Source organism: Primulina eburnea, chromosome 4 (genome assembly GCF_022965805.1).
Source record: "Primulina eburnea isolate SZY01 chromosome 4, ASM2296580v1, whole genome shotgun sequence".
NCBI lineage: Eukaryota > Viridiplantae > Streptophyta > Magnoliopsida > Lamiales > Gesneriaceae > Primulina > Primulina eburnea.
Window position 1 is genome coordinate 42,151,979 of NC_133104.1, and position 21,695 is coordinate 42,173,673.

At 34.7% G+C, this 21,695-nt stretch overlaps 2 protein-coding genes across 6 annotated transcripts; both read left to right on the forward strand.

Moving 5' to 3' along the window:
- The first annotated feature begins 9,245 nt into the window (after positions 1 to 9,245).
- On the forward strand, positions 9,246 to 11,584 carry LOC140829130 (uncharacterized). Its single transcript, XM_073192132.1, has 3 exons — positions 9,246 to 9,941; positions 10,255 to 10,552; positions 11,290 to 11,584. The coding sequence occupies exons 1-3, from the start codon at positions 9,309 to 9,311 to the stop codon at positions 11,310 to 11,312; spliced, it is 954 nt and encodes a 317-aa protein (XP_073048233.1). The 5' UTR covers positions 9,246 to 9,308; the 3' UTR covers positions 11,313 to 11,584.
- Positions 11,585 to 12,144: 560 nt separating this feature from the next.
- LOC140829131 (solanesyl diphosphate synthase 3, chloroplastic/mitochondrial-like) lies at positions 12,145 to 21,414 on the forward strand. 5 transcript variants are annotated; one of them, XM_073192135.1, is made up of 13 exons: positions 12,148 to 12,286; positions 12,391 to 12,523; positions 13,210 to 13,288; positions 13,469 to 13,549; positions 13,631 to 13,702; positions 14,550 to 14,681; positions 15,424 to 15,510; positions 18,779 to 18,850; positions 19,180 to 19,265; positions 19,516 to 19,648; positions 20,145 to 20,234; positions 20,707 to 20,805; positions 20,956 to 21,414. In XM_073192135.1, exons 2-13 carry the CDS (start codon positions 12,459 to 12,461, stop codon positions 21,133 to 21,135), a joined length of 1,176 nt encoding a protein of 391 aa, XP_073048236.1. In that variant the 5' UTR covers positions 12,148 to 12,286; positions 12,391 to 12,458; the 3' UTR covers positions 21,136 to 21,414. The 5 variants fall into 5 exon arrangements, with proteins under 5 accessions (XP_073048235.1, XP_073048237.1, XP_073048238.1 ...); XM_073192134.1 differs by having other exon boundaries at positions 12,145 to 12,523; positions 13,196 to 13,288; positions 13,472 to 13,549; XM_073192136.1 differs by having other exon boundaries at positions 12,146 to 12,523; positions 13,193 to 13,288.
- Positions 21,415 to 21,695: the final 281 nt, after the last annotated feature.

The following is a 21,695-nucleotide window of genomic DNA, read 5'->3' on the forward strand; positions in this document are numbered from 1 at the left end:
TGGTCGAGCTTTTTTTTTTTTTTGGTCGGGATAGACCCAAGCTTTTCATCTCGACCCAAGCTCTTCGCTTCACCTTCACCTCGACCCAAGCAGCTTTCTTTTTTATTATTTTTTTTTCATTTTTTATTTTTCATTAATTAATGTTTATTTTTTTACAAATTATTTATTAAAAAATAATTGTAATAAATTTTCTAATTTTATATTACAATAAAAATATAATACTAAATAATAGATAAAAGTAATTATAGTGTTGAAATGATTTTATTTAAATGAAAATGAAATATTAATTAAACAGACACTGTGACCCATAAATATTTGGTTGGTGTGAATATTTGACCGTGAAATATGAGATATTTAAGTAGAGAAATATTCGATTCATAACGTGGATCAAGGAGACCACAAATATTTGAAGGAAATATGATGGCCTTAAAAGATACTTTAATCTTCTACTTCTCGATAATTGCATATCAACGAGTTATGATCCGAGGAACATGATTATTTAAAACCATTTATTTTAATAAATTATATACTTATTCCAAAGCTCCTCTAGATATATACCTCTCTAGCTTGTAGATCATATTCAAGTTCTGGAACTTAAAACGACACTTTTTCTTCAATCCCACCCATTGCCGACGCACTCAGCTGCCTCTTCTCCTTCCTTTACTTGTGGCCCTTTTGATCATGGACGACGAGGCGAGATTACGACACGGGGATTATTTTCATCAGACTCCGTTTGAATAAGTACTTAAAAAAATATGCGTTTGAACAACTATTCTATTAAAAAAAATTTATAGTTAAAAAGATGTTTAAAAAACTTGCTCTATTATTTTAAAAACATAAAAAATATCTCTCACTTATTAATCTTTAAAAACTATAATTGGAGAACGTTAAAAAAATATTTTCATAAATTTTTTTCAAATATTTTATTTAAATAGATACTTTAAGTTTTCTAACTTATAAAATACTAAAAATATTCATCCAAAAAATATCAATTTTCATTTACTTGTAACAGTAAGGAAATCACGTATAAAAGGTCCATCGAAAAGAGTAGTGGGCAGTGGCGGAGCCATGAATATGGTTCTGACCTCATTAGAATTTTAAACTTTAGAATCTTTTAATATTTTAAATTGATCTATCCAGACTAATATCATATTAATCCAAAATTTACATTTAATTTTTTCAAAAAAATAAAATTGGGCTACCCGAGCTAATGTGGCTCCGCCAGTGATCGTGGGATCCATAAATATCTGACTATCTGAGCAATGTTTTGTATATTTCTATTAATATGGATTTCGTATATATGCATTGCATGTTGAATTGATGGAGGGAATAAAATGATTACGAGAGCTTTGTTGTTATTTTCAGTAGGTACGTATTTTCCCTTTATATACAAACAAAAAGAACAGCAAGAGAAATAAATGTTGATACGACCATTGCCAACTGCTACTTGAACTAAAAGAAGTGCCCCCAACCATTAAAATTGAATTTGGCCGTGGTTTTCGAGTACTGTCGGGGAGAGTGAGATTTGAATTCAAAATCCACGAGATTTTGAGGTCTCGTCTTTGTTATTTGGTCAAGGGATTCTTGGCTCGATGGGACTCAGCCATTTCTGAAATCACGCTTGATTAGTTTCCTGTCATATAATATCATGTATAAATTATAATTATTTCAATTTTGAATAATTAAAAATGTATTTAATGCTAATCAATTATTAGGACACGCAGACATGCATGGAAGAATGTTGTGTTGTTTATATGGTATATATTGTTGCTAAAAAGTAAAAATTTATGGTAAAAAGTAAAAATATCAAACTCTCAAAATTTACCAAACTACACACTTTATAATATTTTTCTCTCTACTCAATTGTGTTTTTCTTCACAAATGAGAGATCTATTTATAGAGATTCATTACACATAATCCAAAAAATAAAATACATCATTACCTACATCATCACACACAAATTTCTAACTTTACAACTCTTATTTTCAACATTCAAATATTCAACTATTACTTTTTCAATATTCAAATATATTATTTTCAACACTCCCCCTTGTGATGATGATCATGATACGATGATGTCTTCATTACGTGTTTTGTACTGCCTCGTTAAAAACCTTACTAGGAAAAACCCATTGGGATAAAAACCATAGTAAGGGAAAAAGAGTGCAGTCACGTAAACTCCCCATCATGTTGACACGAACAACTCTTCACAAATTTCGTAGATTGCGCATCCCAATATTATATATGTGCTTTCTGAATATTGACGTAGGTAGTGCCTTTGTGAAGAGATCTGATGAGTTTTCACTTGATTGAATGTGACGAACATCAATACATTTATTCTTCTCAAGCTCCTTGGTGAATGCGAAGAACTTAGGAGGTATATGTTTAGTTCTGTCGCTTTTTATGTATCATTCTTTCATTTGAGCAACACATGTAGCATTATCTTCATATAGTATCACAGGCTTCTCGTCGAATGATAATCCGCATGAAATTTGGATATGTTGGGTCATTGATTTTAACCACACACATTCACGACTTGCTTCATGTAGTGCAATAATCTCGGCATGATTTGATGAAGTTGTTACGAGCGTTTGTTTCTGTGAACGCCAAGATATTGCAGTGCCTCCACGAGTAAATACATATACAGTTTGGGAACGTGCCTTGTGTGGATCAGATAAGTATCCAGCATCAGCATAACCAATTATACTTGGATTAGCATCTTTTGAATACAAAAGTCCCAAGTATGTCGTTCCTCATAGATAACGTAATATATGTTTAATTCCGTTCCAGTGTCTCTTTGTTGGATATGTGCTAAATCTTGCCAACAGATTCACGACAAAAGATATATCAGACCTTGTACAATTTGTAAGGTACATAAGTGCACCGATAGCACTTAGATATGATACTTCTGGACCAAGAATATCTTCATCATCTTCATATGGACGGAATGGATCCTTTTCTATGTTTAATGATCTAACAACCATTTGAGTACTTAAAGGATTTGCTTTATCCATATTAAAACGTTTAAGGATCTTTTCTGTATAATTTGTCTGGTGAACAAACATTCAACATTCTTTTTGTTCAATTTGTAAACCCAGACAATACTTGGTTTTTCCAATATCCTTCATTTCAAATTCTTCCTTCAAGTATGACACAACTTCTTGAATTTCCTTATTCGTTCCAATGATGTTTAAATCATCAACATATACAGCAATAATTACACATCCGGATGTTGTTTTCTTAATGAAAACACAAGGGCATATTGAATTATTTACATATCCATTTTTCATCAAGTGATCACTTAGTCGATTATACCACATTCGACCTGATTGCTTTAACCTATATAATGATCTTTGTAATTTCATATAATAACATTCCCTGGGTTTTTAACTTTGTGCTTCAGGCATCTTAAATCCTTCAGGGATTTTCATATATATATTACTATCAAGTGATCCATATAAGTAAGCTGTAACAACATCCATAAGACGCATTTCTAAATTTTCAGATACCGCCAAGCTAATCAAATACCGAAACGTAATTGCATCCATCAAAGGAGAATACGTTTCTTCATAATCAATTCCAGGCCTTTGAGAAAAATCTTGTGCAACAAGTCGAGCTTTATATCTTACTATTTCATTTTTCTCATTTCGCTTTCGAATAAAAACCCATTTGTATCCAACAGGTTTTACACCTTCAGGTGTAAGGACTATAGGTCCAAAAACATTAAGTTTATTTAGCGAATCTAATTCAACCTGGATGACATCTTTCCATTTTATCCAATCCTGCCGATTTTTACATTCACCAAAAGATTTTGGTTCATGATCTTCGTTATCATTTATGATGTCGATTGCCACATTATAAGAAAATATATCATCAATTTCATCTATATCTTTTCGGTTCCATATTTTTCCAGTATTAATGTAATTGATAGAGATTTCATGATTCTCGTCAGTTTGTGGTTCCGACAGAACATTTTCATCATCATGTGTTTCTTCAGGAACATCATTATCTATTTTGTGATCATCATGTGTTTCTTCAGAAACATCATTCATTATTTTGTGATCATCGTGTTTCTCTATGAATTTTCTTTTTCGAGGATTTTTATCCTTGAAACCGACTGGCCTTCCACGCTTCAGTCGTTTAATGACATCATGAGTATCTTCCATTTGTTTCTTTGGAATTTCAATTCGAGCAGGGGCATTTGCAGCATGTATATATGATTTAGTTACCCGCAAATGCATTTGGTATTTGATTTGCTATTCTTTGCAAGTGTACAATTTGTTGTAAGTCTTTTTCACATTGTTTTGTTCTTGGATCCAGATGTAACAATGATGATACATACCATGTAATTTCCTTTTCGGTATGTTTCTGTTCTCTCCCTAACATTGGGAAGATTTCCTCATTAAAATGACAATCAGCAAAACGTGCTGTGAACACGTCGTCTTTCTGAGGTTCAATATATCGAATGATTGATGGACTATCATAACCGATATAAATTCCAACCTTTCTTTGAGGTCCCATTTTCTTTCGTTGTGGTGGTGTAATAGGCACATACACCATACATCCAAAAATTCTCAGATGAGAAATGTCTGGTGCGAATTAATGAAGCAGCATGTAGAATTGCATGTCCCCATATAGAAATAGGGAGCTTTGTTTTCATAATCATTGGTCTAGCAATCATTTGCAGACGTTTAATCAATGATTCAGCCAATCCATTCTGTGTATGTACATGAGCAACATGATGCTCAACAATGATTCCCATAGACATACAATAATCATTGAAAGTCTGGGAAGTAAATTCACCAGCATTATCAAGTCTAATTTTCTTGATTGTATAATCGGGAAACTGATTCCTCAATTTTATTATTTGAGCAAGTAATCTTGCAAAAGCAACATTTCGAGTTGACAATAAACATACATGTGACCATCTGATGGAGGCATCAATCAATACCATAAAGTATCTGAATGGTCCACATGGTGGATGGATTGGTCCACAAATATCACCCTGAATACGTTCAAGAAACATTGGTGATTCAGTTTGGATTTTGACTGATGATGGTCTTATAATAAGTTTTCCAAGAGAACATGCTTTACATTGAAACTTATTATTCTGAAAGATCTTCTGGTCTTTCAGTGGATGACCATGTGTATTTTCTATAATTCTTCGCATCATTGTTGAACCAGGATGTCCTAATCGATCATGCCAATTGGTTAATATCGAAGAATTATCAACTACCATGTTTGATTCAATGAGACTTATATGTGTATAATGCAATCCAGTAGGGAGCATTGGTAGTTTTTCAATCACATATTTCTTTCCTGATTTATATGTGATAAGACACATATATTTCTCATTCCCTTCATTCATTGTTTGAGTATCATACCCATGGGAATATATATCCTTAAAACTCAACAAATTTCTTTTCGATTGTGGTGAATATAAAGCATCATTGATCAAAAATTTTGTACCATTAGGTAACAAAAATTGTGCTTTACCACATCCTTTAATCAAGTCTACATGACCTGATATTGTATTCACCGTTGTTTTTGTTGGTTTTAGTTCCAAGAAATATCTTTTATCTCGGAGGATAGTGTGCGTTATACCACTATCGGGTATGCAAACTTCAGCTTTGCTCATAACATTTTCCATATTTGAACTTTAAAAAAATATGCAATGAAATAAATTACTGGCAATATATATTTAAATATAACACATATCATAATTATACAATAAAACATTATTCTATGAATACATGAAAAATAAATTATTGTACATTTATATTCTACCATTATATTGTTCATTTTCAGAGAAATCGTTGAGAAAATCTGCAGCATCAATATTGTTCATTTCTATCCCACCAACATATTGATCATTTACAGAGAAATCATTAATAAAATCACCAGCATCAAAATGAGTTGAATCACTCAAACGGTCACTGCGTTCAGTGAAGTTGGTTTCCTTTTCTTTCCCTTTTAATGATTCTTTATAAAGTTTACAAAGGTGCTCAGGGGCTCGACAAACTTTGGACCAATATCCTGGAGTATCACATCTGTAACAAGAACTTTCATATATTTTTGAGTGATTCTCATTAACACTTGTATTCTCATGATGCCTTTTCAGTGGATGGTTTGGGACGCTCTTTTGATATGAGTTATAAAAATAACTATCTCTATTATTTTCAAAACCATGGCCTCGACCACGACCACGGCCAATTCCACGTCCACGTCCACGTCCACGACCTCGACCTCGACCAAAATCTTGTCTTTGAATTTGATTTTGGTTCCGAGGTTTAAATTCATTTTTACTTACAGCATTTACTTCTGGAAATGCTGTTGATCCAATGGGTCGGGACTGATGATTTTTCATTAATAGTTCGTTGTTTTTTTCCGCCACAAGAAGACAGGCGATGAGTTCAGAATATCTCGCGAATCCACGTACTCTATATTGTTGCTGTAGAGTAATATTTGATGCATGAAACGTGAAAAATGTTTTTTCAAGCATCTCAGATTTTGTGACCTCATGTCCACAAAATTTTAATTGCGAGATTATTCTATACATCGACGAATTGTAATCACTGACTTTTTTAAAGTCTTGGAATCTCAATGTATTCCATTCATCCCGGGCGGTCGGAAGTATAACTTCTTTTATATGTTCGAATCTTTCTTTTAATCCCTTCCACAAAGCCATGGGATTTTTTTCAGTCAGATATTCACATTTCAATCCATCGTCGAGATGTCGACGCAAAAATATCATGGTTCTTGCCTTTTCTTGTGACGTGCATATGCCATTTTCTTTAATGGTCTCGCTTAGACCCAATGACTAAAGATGCATTTCTACATCTAGAGTCCATGGCATATAATTCTTTCCCGTGATGTCGAGCGTTACAAATTCGAGCTTTGTTAAATTTGACATGGTGGTATTAAAAAAGTTACTATGCATTTTATTAGTTAATAAATATTGCAATACAAAGTAACAGATAAACATCAAGTACAAGTATTTGTAAAAATAAAGAAAACGCACGAGGAGGATATTCTCCGATAAATACAAGACTCGTGAGTATGATAACCAAAATAATTAAAAATATCCTTGAGAAAACCACCTTCTTTTTTCTTCGAAAATTTTAATGAAGAATAATTTTTAGAGAAGAAAAGAAAGTTGGAGTGATTGAAAAAGTTTGTGAGATCATATTTATAGGGCAAAAACTAGCCGTTTTGTTACCGTTGATGTACAAAAAAAATAATGTATGTATTTGTATAATTTTATGGTAATAATATGATATATATAATATTAGACATGTTTAAATAATTATGTATATCATAATATTATAATGAGTCTCATAATTTATTTTGTTTAAAAACTTTATAGGCTTTTATACTTGTCGTATCCCTTACCGGGAGTGTGTGATGTCGTCTTAACATCCTCCCACGATTTATAACAAGTTTATGAAAAATTTATTTTTATTATTTCTAATAATAACATTATATTGTATATTAAATAAATACACAATAAATAAATAACAGTAAAATAAATATTATTACTTTTGTTACCTTTTTCTTCTGTTTGGAGCTTGGAAAAGTATGTAGGACTTTTAGAGCTTCGTGCTGATAACGTGTTGTGAAAAAGTATGAATTTATGATAAAAAGTAAAAATCTCAAACTCTCAAAATTTACCAAACTACACACTTTATAATATTTTTCTCTCTACTCAATTGTGTTTTTCTTCACAAATGAGAGATCTATTTATAGAGTTTCATTACACATAATTCAAAAAATAAAATACATCATTACCTACATCATCACACACAAATTTCTAACTTTACAACTCTTATTTTCAACATTCAAATATTCAACTATTACTTTTTCAATATTCAAATATATTATTTTCAACATATATTACTCTTTTATATATGTACATATTTGAATATTTAAAATTAAACAAAAACTAATATATGACGGTCTCACGTATCAATTTTGTGAGATGCATATTTTATTTAAGTAACTTATTAAAAACATTACTTTTTATTATAAATATCAGCAAAATTGAACCGACTCACAAAAAAAATCCGTGAGATTGTCTCACAAGATATCCCACGCTTAAATTTTTATGACTGTGAAAACGAAAGTAAAAGTAAAGTGATGTTATTATGATTAATATGAGTCCCAATTGACACCACTGCTTTATGATTGTTGGATTTTTTCCATTGATCGCTCGTATAAAAGAGTTGCACTCATATTTATTTCAAAATGATCATGAAACAAAACTCACATTAATATTGTATTGCTTTACGATTAAGTTTTTTACGCGACGTAAATATCGGTTTTGAAGTTCCAACTTCCAATAGATAGCACTTGCCTGGGGAGTTTGTATGTTCTTATCCATGCAAAATTATATTTTATTTTGCTTTCATCTTCACAGCTTTAAAATAAAACTTCATTTGACCCATCTTTGTCCACAACAAATTAAGTAAGATTGTTTCACGTATAAATTTTGTGAGATAATTTCTGACTCGATCTAACTCATAAAAAATATTATTTTCTATGTCAAAAATATTACATTTATCAACAAATATGAACCAATCAACATGTCTTACATATATAGATTCATGAGACAATATCACAAAAAGTGTCACAGTCTAGAATCACCGCCTCAGCGGCACTTAAGCACTGGGCGTCGTTTACCTCCCCAATTTTTTAAAAACGATGCCTTTGTGCGTTGTAAAAAAAATTAGCCGCCTAGTCGGCTCAAAATTTGCCTAGACGTTCATCAAATTTAATATATCGATATATTTTTTATTTTTTTTAAATGCTATTCATATATTTCTATCAATTTGTATTATATAAAGATAATGAATATGCCATTGCTTTTGAATTTAAATCCGATATAAGAATTATTGGAAAATATGGCGACAAACAAGAACAATAAGATCGTCCACCTAGCACCTAACGTTTTTTAGAAGACTGCTCATAAAATGCGTTCTCAAAATTATACTTTATTTATTTTAAAATAAATTATATTAACTAAAAAATAATATGAGTCTATATCACGTGTCAACTCGATCCAAATTTATCATGAAATTTAATATTTTTAATATAAAACTTAATAATTTTTTTATGAGTGGGTTGAGTCGAAGTTCAATTTTACAAATTTTATCTAGGGTTTTTGGGAAACGAAACACATAAATACATACATATATATATATATATATATATATATATATATTATCAATTTAATTTAATTTTGCACTAAACCCCCTTCCCCCAATACATCCGCACAACTTCGAGTAGGAGGGTTTTAGCAAAGGTCTAGGATGAGTTTGCTGGCGGGATCTTACGAGCGTTTCATATGGGGCTACAGCGTCAAGTCCTCCGCCTTAACCCTAACCCCACTCTTCTCCTTCCCATCCCACCTCTCCACCATCAAGTGCGTCGCCGTTTCTGGCTCCGCCGCTGTCTCTGGCGGCAACGATGATACGATCAAAATCTACGACCTCTCCACGTCCTCCGAGATTGGTTCCCTTCACCAATCCTCCGCTGTCTCCTCCCTTGCCTTCTACACCCCTCCTTCCCTCTCATTCCCCAGGAATCTCGTCTCCGCAGATGCCCAAGGCTGTGTCTCCATCTACGATGCTGATCCCTTTGTCCACCTCAAAACCGTCAAAGCTCACAAGAAGGGTGTCAATTCTATTTCCATCCACCCCTCAGGGAAGTTGGCGTTGACGGTAGGCCATGACGATTGCTTGGCCATGGTCAATTTGGTTCGAGGGAGGCGGAGCTTTTACTGTAGGCTGAACAAAGAGTCCTCAATCGTACAATTTGATGGTACTGGAGACAAGTTCTTCATGGTGGTCGATGAGAAAATCACGGTCCACGAATCTGAGGATGCAAAATTAATTTTTGAGTTGGATAATGGAAAGAAAGTCCTCTGTGCTGCCCCTGGCTCCGTATGTTCTATCTCTCACTTTTACCTTGTTTATGATTTAGTTTTAGCTGAGGAAAGTTAAAAAATGGCATACATATGATAATCATGAATGAGTATGATATTGATATTAAAACTATGTTAAATATTTAGTATACTGAAAAAAAGGGAAGGAATGAGTTGCAAACATTTTTAGATGTTTATGGTAGTTATATTTGTGCAATCTATTTACCTTGTTCAAATTCCATATCATAATTGTAAATTTTGGTTGTACGTTTGATAATTGTCTTTTATTCCGTGGGTGATTGATTTTGTTTTGTTTTCATTTATTTTATCAGAAAGGAATTTTGTTTACGGGTGGAGAAGACAGGAGTATAAAGGCATGGGATACAGGCAGTGGGAAAGTGGTTTACAGCATCGGTGATGCCCACACGGCTCGTGTGAAAGGCATTGTTGTGTTATCAAAGAGTTGTGATGGTTCTGGAGAGGATGATCCGGTTATAGTGGCGTCTGCATCATCAGATGGAGTTATACGAATATGGGATGTGCGTATGATTCATGAAGGGAAGCCAATTCCTGTAGCTGAGGCCAATACCAAGTCCAGGCTCACTTGCCTTTCTGGATCGTCTATCAAATGTAAGTCTCGATGTTGTTGAATTATTTAACAATTTCGACTATGATGCTAGATAGTGTGGATTTGGAAGATGGGAGTTACACTGAATTATCACCGTGTTAATCTAAGTTCTTACATTATTCTGGTGGATAATTTATGCACGGTCTTTACTTTATTCTACCTTCTAGGCTTATGGGTTTATGAATCATGAAACTCAACTGGTTTTTGGGTCCAATATGAAATAATTGAGTCTAAATTCGGAGATCAAAATGATTGTAACATTGGGGTAAACAGAAGTAATTTAATATTGTGAACTATAAAGTTATAATTGTATTGGTCAACGGATCTTTGTTTCAGCTTTCAGTTAAGAAGTGTCTTTCTTAGGTTAAGTCGCAACTGGCCTTGTGCATAGCTTGCCGTATAGTGCCCCTGTTACCTGAAGCTTGGATGGGTGCAAGCTTTATGCGTAAAAAGTTATTCGATATTTGATCTAACCTATTTATTCAACTCGTGATAGATATCACCTGACTTGCCAGGCTTTATTGATTTGCTTGTATCTAAAGCGCGTAAAATAAACCTAGCGGTGAAAATTGCCAGCAAAATTTAAGCTGTGGCTTGTAGTTTGGTTTGGATTTGTCGTGGAGGTTTTAAGAATAAGGTTTACTGCTGCGGTCGCCTCATTTGTGATTCACATCATTACTCAAGTCGATTGGTGTCTGTCAAGCGGTGATTGTAATTATGTTTATTTTCATTCTTTCAGCCTCCAAACGATCACAATTCTAGGCATGTGGATAAAATGAAGATGAGGCCCTAAGGAGTCGTCAGATTTGTGAGGATACACCCTAATTCACATCCAGCTTTCGCGTAATTTGAAGTCAGAACTTGTATAAATGCCTCATGGCGAATTCCTTTTTGAATTGTGTGAAGTTATGTTCAAGCTTTCCAGAAGCTAATTTACATTCGCATTGTGGCATTTAAATTTTCTCGATGTATCTATATATTTCTTCTTGAATTTACCTTTTCAAACACACAAGAATTAATGCCATTTAACCACACGCGCATTGCGATTGATATTAGAGGCTACTGATGAGTAGTTCAGTTTCAATTGAATGCTGATGAGGTAAGGGAGTGAATGAACAAGCATTCTTTTTTCTTGACGATTCTTCTTCTATTATTTAGTTTAAGGGGCTTAATTTTTACTATGTAATAATCTCTCTATCCAGTTTTGCAAATCAATTGGGATGATGATATAGTGTATAAATTCTCCTATATATATCCTATAGGTTTTTGGGATCCAATCGTATTAATTGGTTTCTCATCATAGCTGGTTGTAATAATTATTGTGACCATTGCGTATTGATTTGCAGCCATCTTATGGTATGAAATATTTTGTTTATAATTTTTTTTCTTTTTTAAAAATTTAAAAATGCACGATATCATAATTCATCAAAATCCTCAAGTGTACTGGCCAGAATTAACATGTGGGTCCCACAAGCCCAATAAATTTGGGCCCAAGTTTAAAAACATTGACCAATTAAATAGCTGGACAAGCGGAATTTTTTGGCAAATAAGCCCATTATCGGTCCAATTTGATGGCTGACCCGTTTGTTTCATAAGGCAGCGAGCGGATTCCATCATTGGAGGGAAACCGACCCACATGGCAGGCGCAGCGTGTTGCATATTCTCTGAAAAATGCTAGCAAATACGCACTTGACGGCGGCCGCGGAGCTGAGTCCCAGTCCAATTTCTGTTTACTAGTATATTCTTCATCGGCACCAGTGGCAACTAATCTTTCTTCGTTTCTACCCTTTTCAATCCATAAATTAACAACTTTTTCCCCGTTGAGGATGTTATTTGTAAGGGGGCTGACCCGGGTTACGAGGACGGGTTGCAACAGGTATCGATGGGCATGCTCTTCTTTTCTTGGTAATGGCCAGCGTCAATTGCTTCAGCCCTGCACTCTGTTTCGCTCTCATGATCATTATTCCCAAGAGGTATTATACTCGCCCATGTTGAGTTTAGTAACTTGATGTCGGAGTTTGTAATGGTCTTGTTACGGAGAATGAAGGAAGTTGCTTTTGCTGTTACGGTTCAATCTGTGAATATAGATGCGATGGAGTGTTATGTTTTGACATTGATCTTCCCGAATATATTTATTTGGAGGAAATAAGTTGCAAGGCCGGTGAAATTTGTTTTTGAAACTTCTGATTGTGGGTTAACTTAACGATGCGAGAATTTTCTTGTGGAAATTCCGTCGAACAAGTGGACATCAGTTGGCAATTTTTTTTGAATTTTTGCTGGATTTCTGGGGTACTGACTATTCAAATACGTAGAGAATGGTACTTTATCCAAATTCATTGCACTCTTGAGATGATTGGTTTGTGTCTGAGCAGGTGCTTGAGCCTCTGACATGGTTCTTGTAGTGTGGGTTGTAGCATTTTCACTCAGGTTGTTGATATCTTTTACTTGCAGTAGTTTTACCCAGTTATCTTGGCGATACCAATATTATGTTGTGTTTATAGTTCACTGTGTTTTTGTAAGAGCTTTTGTTGTAACAGTTGATCTTGATCATCTTGATTGTGTCACTTTGTCACTGTTGTTTGGCATATTAAAAAAATTTCTAAATATTTTGTACTGTGCTTTTTATTGTTGCTGGTGATTAGTAGGTTTTGGGTTGCAGAGTTATTTATTCTTGGGTTTCAAGTGCCATAAATAGTATTGGGCAACAATCTCAACTTCAGGAAACCTATGTTGTTGAGGTTAGTGAAATAATCATCTTCTCGCGGCTTATTGACAAACCAATCTGTTTTAATTGTGCACATAACATAAATTCTAATGAAGCGTTCTTCCTTATATTTGGTTTCTTTTCCTGTTATATTTACTCCGTTGGTGACATTTATGTAGAAGTATTAATACTTCATTCTTAATTTCTATCTCAGGAGCAATTAGATCCATTTTCTCTTGTTGCTGATGAACTGTCCATTTTGGCAAATAGCTTGAGGTCCATGGTAATTGCAAAGGTATTGACATCTACTTCTATAATTTGTCAGCTGACAGATTGATTATAATGACGGAGAGGTTGCACTTCTTTAATCGTTTAGGTCCCCAAGCTTGCCTCTGCTGCAGAATATTTTTTCAAAATGGGAGTCGAAGGAAAAAGATTTCGACCCACAGTAAGTTTCTCGTCTCCAATCATTCCTTTTTGTGATAGCCATAGCGCTCAAGTCATTGTTAGAGTATTTTTTCGAAACGGAAGTCGAAGGAAAAAGATCAATCATTCCTTTTTGTGATAGCCATAGCGCTCAGGTCATTGTTGGTATTTTGTAATGACACAGTCACGTTCTTTAGTGCAATGTAGATCAGGTGAAAAAATGTTGAGTGCTGTAAAAACTAATTGACGGTGAGAAGGCAATTTAATCAAAAACATGGTTTGAAAAGAGTCAAAAGCAGTCCTCAATAGCGGGAGCCAGTTCAGTGCTCGTCCAACCCCCAAAATTTCACGAGATTGCCATTTTGAAATATTGATGGCAGATTGAAATTACTACGGGAAAATGAAACGAAGAGCCTGTTTCCAGTGCCATGACATCAATCTTCGCAAACAAATTAATGAATTCAGCATCTTGTACCAATTTACCGTAGCTATAGACCTATTAAGTGCTGAAACTCTTTTTTTTTTTTTTTTTTTCACTTCTTTAATATTTGTACTGAGCGCTGACCAAATGTAATCTGCATAGATAAAATTTGCTATCTTTTTTGTACTTAATATGGTTGCTAGATAGACTGTAAATGCTTCATATTCTATTTCTATGTCTGCATCATTAAATGCTGCTTATTCCATTCCTGTAATTATATTTATTTGTACTGTACTGTATTACATAGATGAAAAAACTGTGAATTTCGCAAACGTGTAATGTTTTTATTCTCTTGATAATGCATGGTTGGTTTGAATGTAATGCATTCTAACAGAAGTGGTTTTTGTCCACGTTTTAGTATTATTTACCTGACTAGTACACAATGCAGGTTCTGTTGTTGATGGCTACAGCTTTAAATGTTCCGATGCCGAGACCAGTTCCTGATGCTGCTGGTGATACTTTGTCCATGGAATTGCGTTCAAGACAGCGATGCATCGCTGAGATCACAGAGATGATCCATGTCAGTGATTTTTTTCTCCCTAAGAGTCAATAACCAGAGTTTTTACCTTCCTATGCATCCCTTGGGCTCAAAGCAGATAATGGTCACGTTGTTCAATTTTTTCAAACATTCCTGACGAACTTGGTTAGTCTAGACATGCAGTTTAGTTGGACCAGTGATAGAGCCTAGTATTTTCAGTTGATATAATTTAGTTTGACTTTATTTTAAGATAACCAACAATTTACCCAGGTTTCATTCATCTGATGCTTGACCTCATGAAGTGTAGATCTGTTCTATCTGTGGTTTTTTAATAGAAGAATATGACGCAGAATGGAGGAATTGGTATTGTATTGGAAAGAGTGGCTAGTTTTCTTAGAGTTCTTCAGATTGAAACATTATATTCTGGTACTCATGTCACGTTCTTTCACTTCCTTTCGAGTCTACATATTTAAGATTTCTGTTTGGCTCCTTTTCTGAATGAGAATGACATAACAAGATGAATATCTGTTAGATCCTTTATTTTGATTTGAATACTCTTGAGCTTTTTCCAGGATAAAAAACTCTCTTTCTTCAAAGGGTAATATATTTGAAGTTGTCATCATTTTAGTTGTTTGTTGTGTGAATTCTTGTCATAGATTACGTGATGTCTAAAATATAAAAACTTAGGAGTATTGAATGCGTAGTTTTGTGTGATTACTTTGTTTGTAGCTTTCATCGACATTATTTCATCTCTATCTTATACATCCGTTATTAAGTTTTTTAGGTTGCCAGCCTCCTCCATGATGACGTGCTGGATGATGCTGACACAAGGCGTGGGATCGGTTCATTGAATTTTGTAATGGGTAATAAGGTACGTACCAATTTGCTTAATTTTTGCTCGTCTCCACCCACTGGAAAAATTTGTGGGTGAACCTCTTAAAAGTTTGAAAGAGAAGAAAATTAGCTTAAAAACTTGAAATTGATACTTGCAATATCAGTTGTATCACTTGACGACGGTCTTCTCACTTTTACTAAGATTATGATAATTTTTTGCATTATTTTTATTTTAACATCTTTGCAATAAACGATTTCTCATTTTAGTTTTTATTGTATCTATTAGTGTGCTCTCACATCTCTCTTTCATGCATTAATTTTGGCAATTACAAATTTATATTGAGACCTAATCACTGCTTTGAACTGGGTAGTCACAAAGAGTTGATGGGAGACATCGAGTGTGGGTTCCTCATTACTTATAATTTAGTTGAAACGTGTACTACTAAACTACTGAATTTTTTTATTTTTTTTATTATTATTATTTTAATCACTAAGTCTCGGCCAAATATGTATACACAAAAATATGTATAAAATTCGAACTATGCATTTTATAAACAATCCAACTACTGAATAAAATAATTGCAGTTCAAAACCTTAAATGTGTAATCGACTGAAACATTTACTGTTAAACGTAAAATACCAAGCATAATAAAATTTTCCAAAAACCCTCAACACAATAAAATCATCAACCTTTTAAAATTGTTTAAACATGTCCTCCTATAATCATGTAATGCGGAAAATACAAGGTCCTCAGGTTTCCGGTGCACCCCCAGCTTAGTCCACTCAGTCCTCAGCACTTCCACTTTTCTCATTAACATGATCTCCTGCATCAATCACACCTTGTGAGGCTACAGACTCAACACACCCGAACCGTGATAACAAAGTACGCATACATATCATGCAATATTGAAAAGTACTGTAATTAAAACAACTTTCATGATCTCCAAAGCGTAAACATAAACATAAACATATTCATATCATGTCATCGTAAACGGATACATTTTCCTTTATTGAATTCAGATAATTATTTTTGACTTTCGTATCAGTTATTAGTCGATGGATCCATCTACGTATAACCATGGTACCGGGCGGTGAGGACATCATCTACAATCTCACCCGTCAACTTAGTCTTGGCCTTACATGTTTTGTGTTCGTGTTCGTATTAGTCATTTCAAAATTCACCTTTTAAACATACTTTTTCAGTTATCGGGTCAGTGATAGGACTGACTCGTGTGCAAAATGATCATTTCGCCCCCGAAACCCTAATTTGACCATTTTACCGCTGGATCGTAAAATTTCGACCTGAGTCCATCCAAACTTATCAAAACACCATAAAACATAATTGTAATAATTTCTTAGGCAAAAACTTAATCCTGTTAACCAAGTTCCGTAATTCGTTTTAAAACTTAGACCGGAGTCCCGGTTTTAACCCAAATTAACCCGAAACTCATCCAAACTTTCCCAAACTTCAAGCACGACTTAATGACACCTAACCATACCTAAAACAACCATGTTCAAACCATATGAGACCCTGGAAAACCCCCAGCAAGCCGCTGGAATTTTCTGCACATGGACCGAAAGCCCTAACTCCAAGCCAAGCTCATAATTCGACCCTAGCCCAAACCACACCGGACCAGCCTCGAACCAGCCACCCCTAGGACTTAACTGAACCCTCCTAGGCTGATCTAACCATGGACCACAGCCCCATGCACGCGGACGTACATGGTTCGACATAGACACCCCAAAACGCAACTCCCTTCGAACCGACCATGCACCTACTCCTAGCTCTTCCAACCAACGATGCACCGGCCGTCTAGGACCCCGACTCAGACCCTTCAGAGTCTGAACCACAGCCTGGAACGGTCCTATGCACAGCTGCCCCTTCACCCAAGCGATTGAGCCAAAAACCGAGCCAAAACCATGAAGATCTGATCTAACCCTTACACGACTCGTTCCCGATCTGAACCTAGCACTTAGAACACATACTGTAGATCACGCCTCATACCTCAAACCTGGCAAGCCCCTTTCAAACCGCGATAAAAACGTGAGGAGCATGGCAAGAAAATCCATATTTTCATGTAATTCAAAATGCATATTATGATGTGATCGATGAGAAAAAGAAGGTGTAGGGCGTGCCTTTACGTTTAAACGCTCGAAAAATCAAACCAACGAAGCGAGGGACGAACACCGGAGGGACGGGACGATAAACCTACTGAATTCTCCTTGAAACGAGACAAAAAGCTGCTGGTATGCGTGTGTGTGAGTGTAGCCGTAAGGTGAGGGAGGGGATGCTAGGGTTAGGCGTGAGTTTTGTGAGAAAAGAATGAGAATATTGGGCCTAATTTTTACCATATGAAGGTGTAGTGAACTTTGGCCCAAAATTCTACTTAAACAGGCCCATTAGGCCCATTAGTGTGCACGTAAAATATTTAGTTTTGATACTTCTTTCAAAAATATCACCCGAGCCCTCAGAAAGTCCTCAATTTTGTCTAAAATCGACTACCGGTTTAAAATATGATTCGACGTGTAAAAATACCGTAAAATACCCATTTTTCATAAATTACATATTAAATACACTATATGTTAAATAATTATTTAATAAAAACATTTTCCTTAAATTGTCCTCGGTTTCCATTCCTCGTTCGAGCATCGAATACCGGTAAAAACCCTATTACATGCAACCTAGTAAATCATGCAATATAAACGTATAATCGTGTCATAACCATGCATTTAACGCATTTAAAATAATTAAATAAGCATTTTTCTAATACCACAGATTTGTATGCGGTCAGGATATGTCGTTTGAATTTCTAGACCTTACGTAAGTAGACACAAGAATTCCTATAAACTGATGTTTTTTTTCCAAAGAAATAGGTCTTTCATCTATTTTGTATCTGTTTTTCTATCTATGGTGAACCCTGGTATTTAGGGAGATGGGTGTATCAACTAACAACAAGATATGCGCATTTTGATTTAGTTTTTCAAGAGACACTAGTCTTCTTAAAAGTATTCTATTTGAAAAGAAAAAATGCTTACAAGGATTGTATACAAGATTAATTAGGATTCTAGGTGACTTGGAATTCTTTTTGAAAAATGAAAAAATGTTCTTGGTTCAGTTTTCAGATTAGAGACAGAAATAAAGTGGTTGAATCATGCTGAGTCTTAATCACAATGATCATTTGACAAAAATGATACTGGCTGTCAACTAATTGAGTAAATGAGAACTATTGACTTACAGAGCTTAGTCGACTTTAGTTACGTTTTTAAGTGTATACATCTGAGTGGTGTTCTCCATGAAATTGCAGTTAGCTGTACTTGCTGGAGATTTCCTGCTTTCTAGAGCTTGCGTGGCACTTGCTTCTTTAAAGAACACCGAGGTACACTTTGTTCCTTCGCATTTCCTTTCCTTAATTTTTAGGTGGTCCATGTGTTTTTTTCATTCTACTGTTTCATTGCTGCATGTGCGTTAGTTGAACAAAGAAAGAATATAAATGGTCATCCGATACTCATATAGATATATATATATAAGGAATAAACAATAATCGATACAATTGTAGCTAAATGTTGAAGTTTGTTGCTCAATCTGCCTCAACACTTGATATTTTATTGGTCAATAATTAGCTGTAGCTCTCTGTTTATTTTTCTGCTGATGTCAGCTGTCATTTTTTTATTTGATAATACGTTTCCTGCTTTGTTGTTTTTACAGGTTGTATCACTCTTGGCTACTGTAGTTGAGCATCTTGTTACTGGTGAGACAATGCAAATGACGACTAGTTCTGATCAGCGATGCAGGTACAATGCTCAATTTTTGGTTTATAGGCATAGCTTTGGAGCTTTTGAATGTGCCACAGAAAAGGCATGCTGCATTTGCATGTCATGGAATTTGATTTAAATCTGTTATTTGAAAACTTTCAGAGAAAGAACTTGATATTTATAATTTAGTTATATAATAATTGTGAGCAGTTATATTTTGAGGATCCCTTGCTTTTCAGTTGGGGCCTCTCTCTTCATCCCAAAATCACGTCCCTATTTGTCTTTGCAGCATGGAATATTATATGCAGAAGACATACTATAAAACTGCCTCATTGATCTCAAATAGCTGCAAGGCCATTGCCCTGCTTGCTGGCCAGACAGCAGAAGTTTCAATGTTGGCGTACGACTATGGAAAAAATCTGGTCTATATACTCTCTCCTACTTCTTTTTCATTTAATTAGATTATACGTTCTTTGTCGCATTTAGGCTGAAGTTTGTCATCCTCTTGATGGAAGATATGAGGATGTAGTTTTAAATTCATATGCCATTCATGTCCTGACTTGACTTGTTCTTTACATGTGCCAGTTTAGTTCAGTGCATTTCAACTTCTGGTATCTTTTAAACCCCCATGTAGTGGTTACGTTCATCAGTTTATCGGCGACGTTAGTGATGGTTTCAATAATTACTTGCATCGATGACTTTCCCAATTGTATATCAGCTTATCAATGATTGGTGCAGAATATGGGTGAATTCTGTGGAGGTTGACCTAAAAATCAGTTGTAACATGTATTATCTGACATTTGTTTTTAAAGTTTACGATATGCTGTTTGTCGATCTTATGAAATGCTTATTGTCTTCGCATTTATTTATTATTTTCACTTAGCAGCTATTGTTCAAATTTTGCATCCATCTTTACAGGGGCTGGCGTTTCAATTAATAGATGACGTACTTGACTTCACTGGCACATCAAGTTCTCTTGGGAAAGGCTCTTTGTCTGACATTCGTCATGTACTCTTCCCACTATTTTTGACTTATTATTTTGAAATCTTAAACGTTGAAAGTTCACATTGATGCTGGGTTTTCGACATATCTTGTTGAAGAATTGCCGGTGTATGTTGTATATTTGTTAGCATGTGCTTACATTTTCTGTTTAACCCTATATTTGTCAGCGCACTTACCTTGTGAGAGAGCTGTAATTGCTAATTTTCTATTATTTCGGAGAAAGGTTGACTACGTAATGAATGTATTTACTAAATGCTGCCTCCGGGACATCTATCAATGAATACCCACTTGTGATGTGACGAAATAATTTTACAACTTAAAAGTACTTTTCCTGTAATCCAAATCTTTGAACTGAAGTTCCTGTGTTCTGTTTTATTTGTGTACTTGCAACTGTTGTCTTCAATTTGATCTATGTTTAGCAACCTACTATCTAGTGTAGTGGTTGGAAGTAACACTCGAATATGACAAATTATTTCAGGGTATTATTACTGCTCCAATCTTATTTGCTATGGAGGAGTTTCCCCAGCTTCGGGCCATTGTTGATCAGGGATTCGACAATTCTGCAAATGTGGATCGTGTTAGTTTTTTGTTGACTCAACCTTGTGATCACTTCAGTCAGCATTATTCTAGCTATAATAATGAGTTTATTTATGAATTTATATTTCCGAAACATGCATTTAAAGAGAAACTGAAGTGATTGAATATCAAATCTTATTTCACACTACAGGCTCTAGAATACCTTGGAAAGAGTCATGGCATTGAGAGGACTAGAGAGCTAGCAGCAAAGCATGCTAACCTTGCCTCAGCTGCAATTGATTCCCTCCCTCAGAATGATGATAAGGATGTTCAAAAATCAAGGAGGGCACTTGTAGAATTAACACACCGAGTCATCACGCGAACAAAATAAGGCACTGTAACTTGGGATTAAATTAAATTTCATCTACAAGTAGTCCTGTAGTCGTAAAGTGGACATGATTCCAAGTATTACATCCATCATTATTTTCATCAATTTTTTTTTATATATCATGCTTTTTTCAATAAGCATTGTGCCTTGTAATATTCACACCATGTTCTTGCGTTACAACATCCAAGAATTTGTTTATCATTCCTGGAATCACAAGTCGTACACTTGTTAACTTAAAAAAGGATATCACTCGTATTAGTTGATGAAAGTTCTCATTTATTAGTTTGTTTTCTTGGTTTCTTGGATTTCGCAGGTTTCCAGTTAATATTTTAACCTCCCTCCTGGAGTTCTAGTTGATTTTTCAATTGGAACGACGCAATGTGAGCTCAGGATTTCCACATAAAAGACCGACGGTTGTTTGATTTGGTGCCATAACCACAGTGAAATGAATTCTTTAATAAATTACGAAAAATACAGGGGCGGACTCATCTTGGTTGGACTCAATATTACTATATTACTTACTAATATTACTATAATGCAGAATAAAAAAAGCATTGTAGCCA

Excerpts from the sequence above, each read along its gene's own strand:
- LOC140829130 (XM_073192132.1), top strand. The coding sequence starts at position 9,309 with ATGAGTTTGCTGGCGGGATCTTACGAGCGTTTCATATGGGGCTACAGC. Across the intron at positions 9,942-10,254 it reads TCTGTGCTGCCCCTGGCTCC|AAAGGAATTTTGTTTACGGG; the intron begins GTATGTTCTATC and ends TTATTTTATCAG. Across the intron at positions 10,553-11,289 it reads TTCTGGATCGTCTATCAAAT|CCTCCAAACGATCACAATTC; the intron begins GTAAGTCTCGAT and ends TCATTCTTTCAG.
- LOC140829131 (XM_073192133.1), top strand. The coding sequence starts at position 12,377 with ATGTTATTTGTAAGGGGGCTGACCCGGGTTACGAGGACGGGTTGCAAC. Across the intron at positions 12,524-13,195 it reads ATGATCATTATTCCCAAGAG|GTTTTGGGTTGCAGAGTTAT; the intron begins GTATTATACTCG and ends GGTGATTAGTAG. Across the intron at positions 15,511-18,778 it reads ATTTTGTAATGGGTAATAAG|TTAGCTGTACTTGCTGGAGA; the intron begins GTACGTACCAAT and ends ATGAAATTGCAG.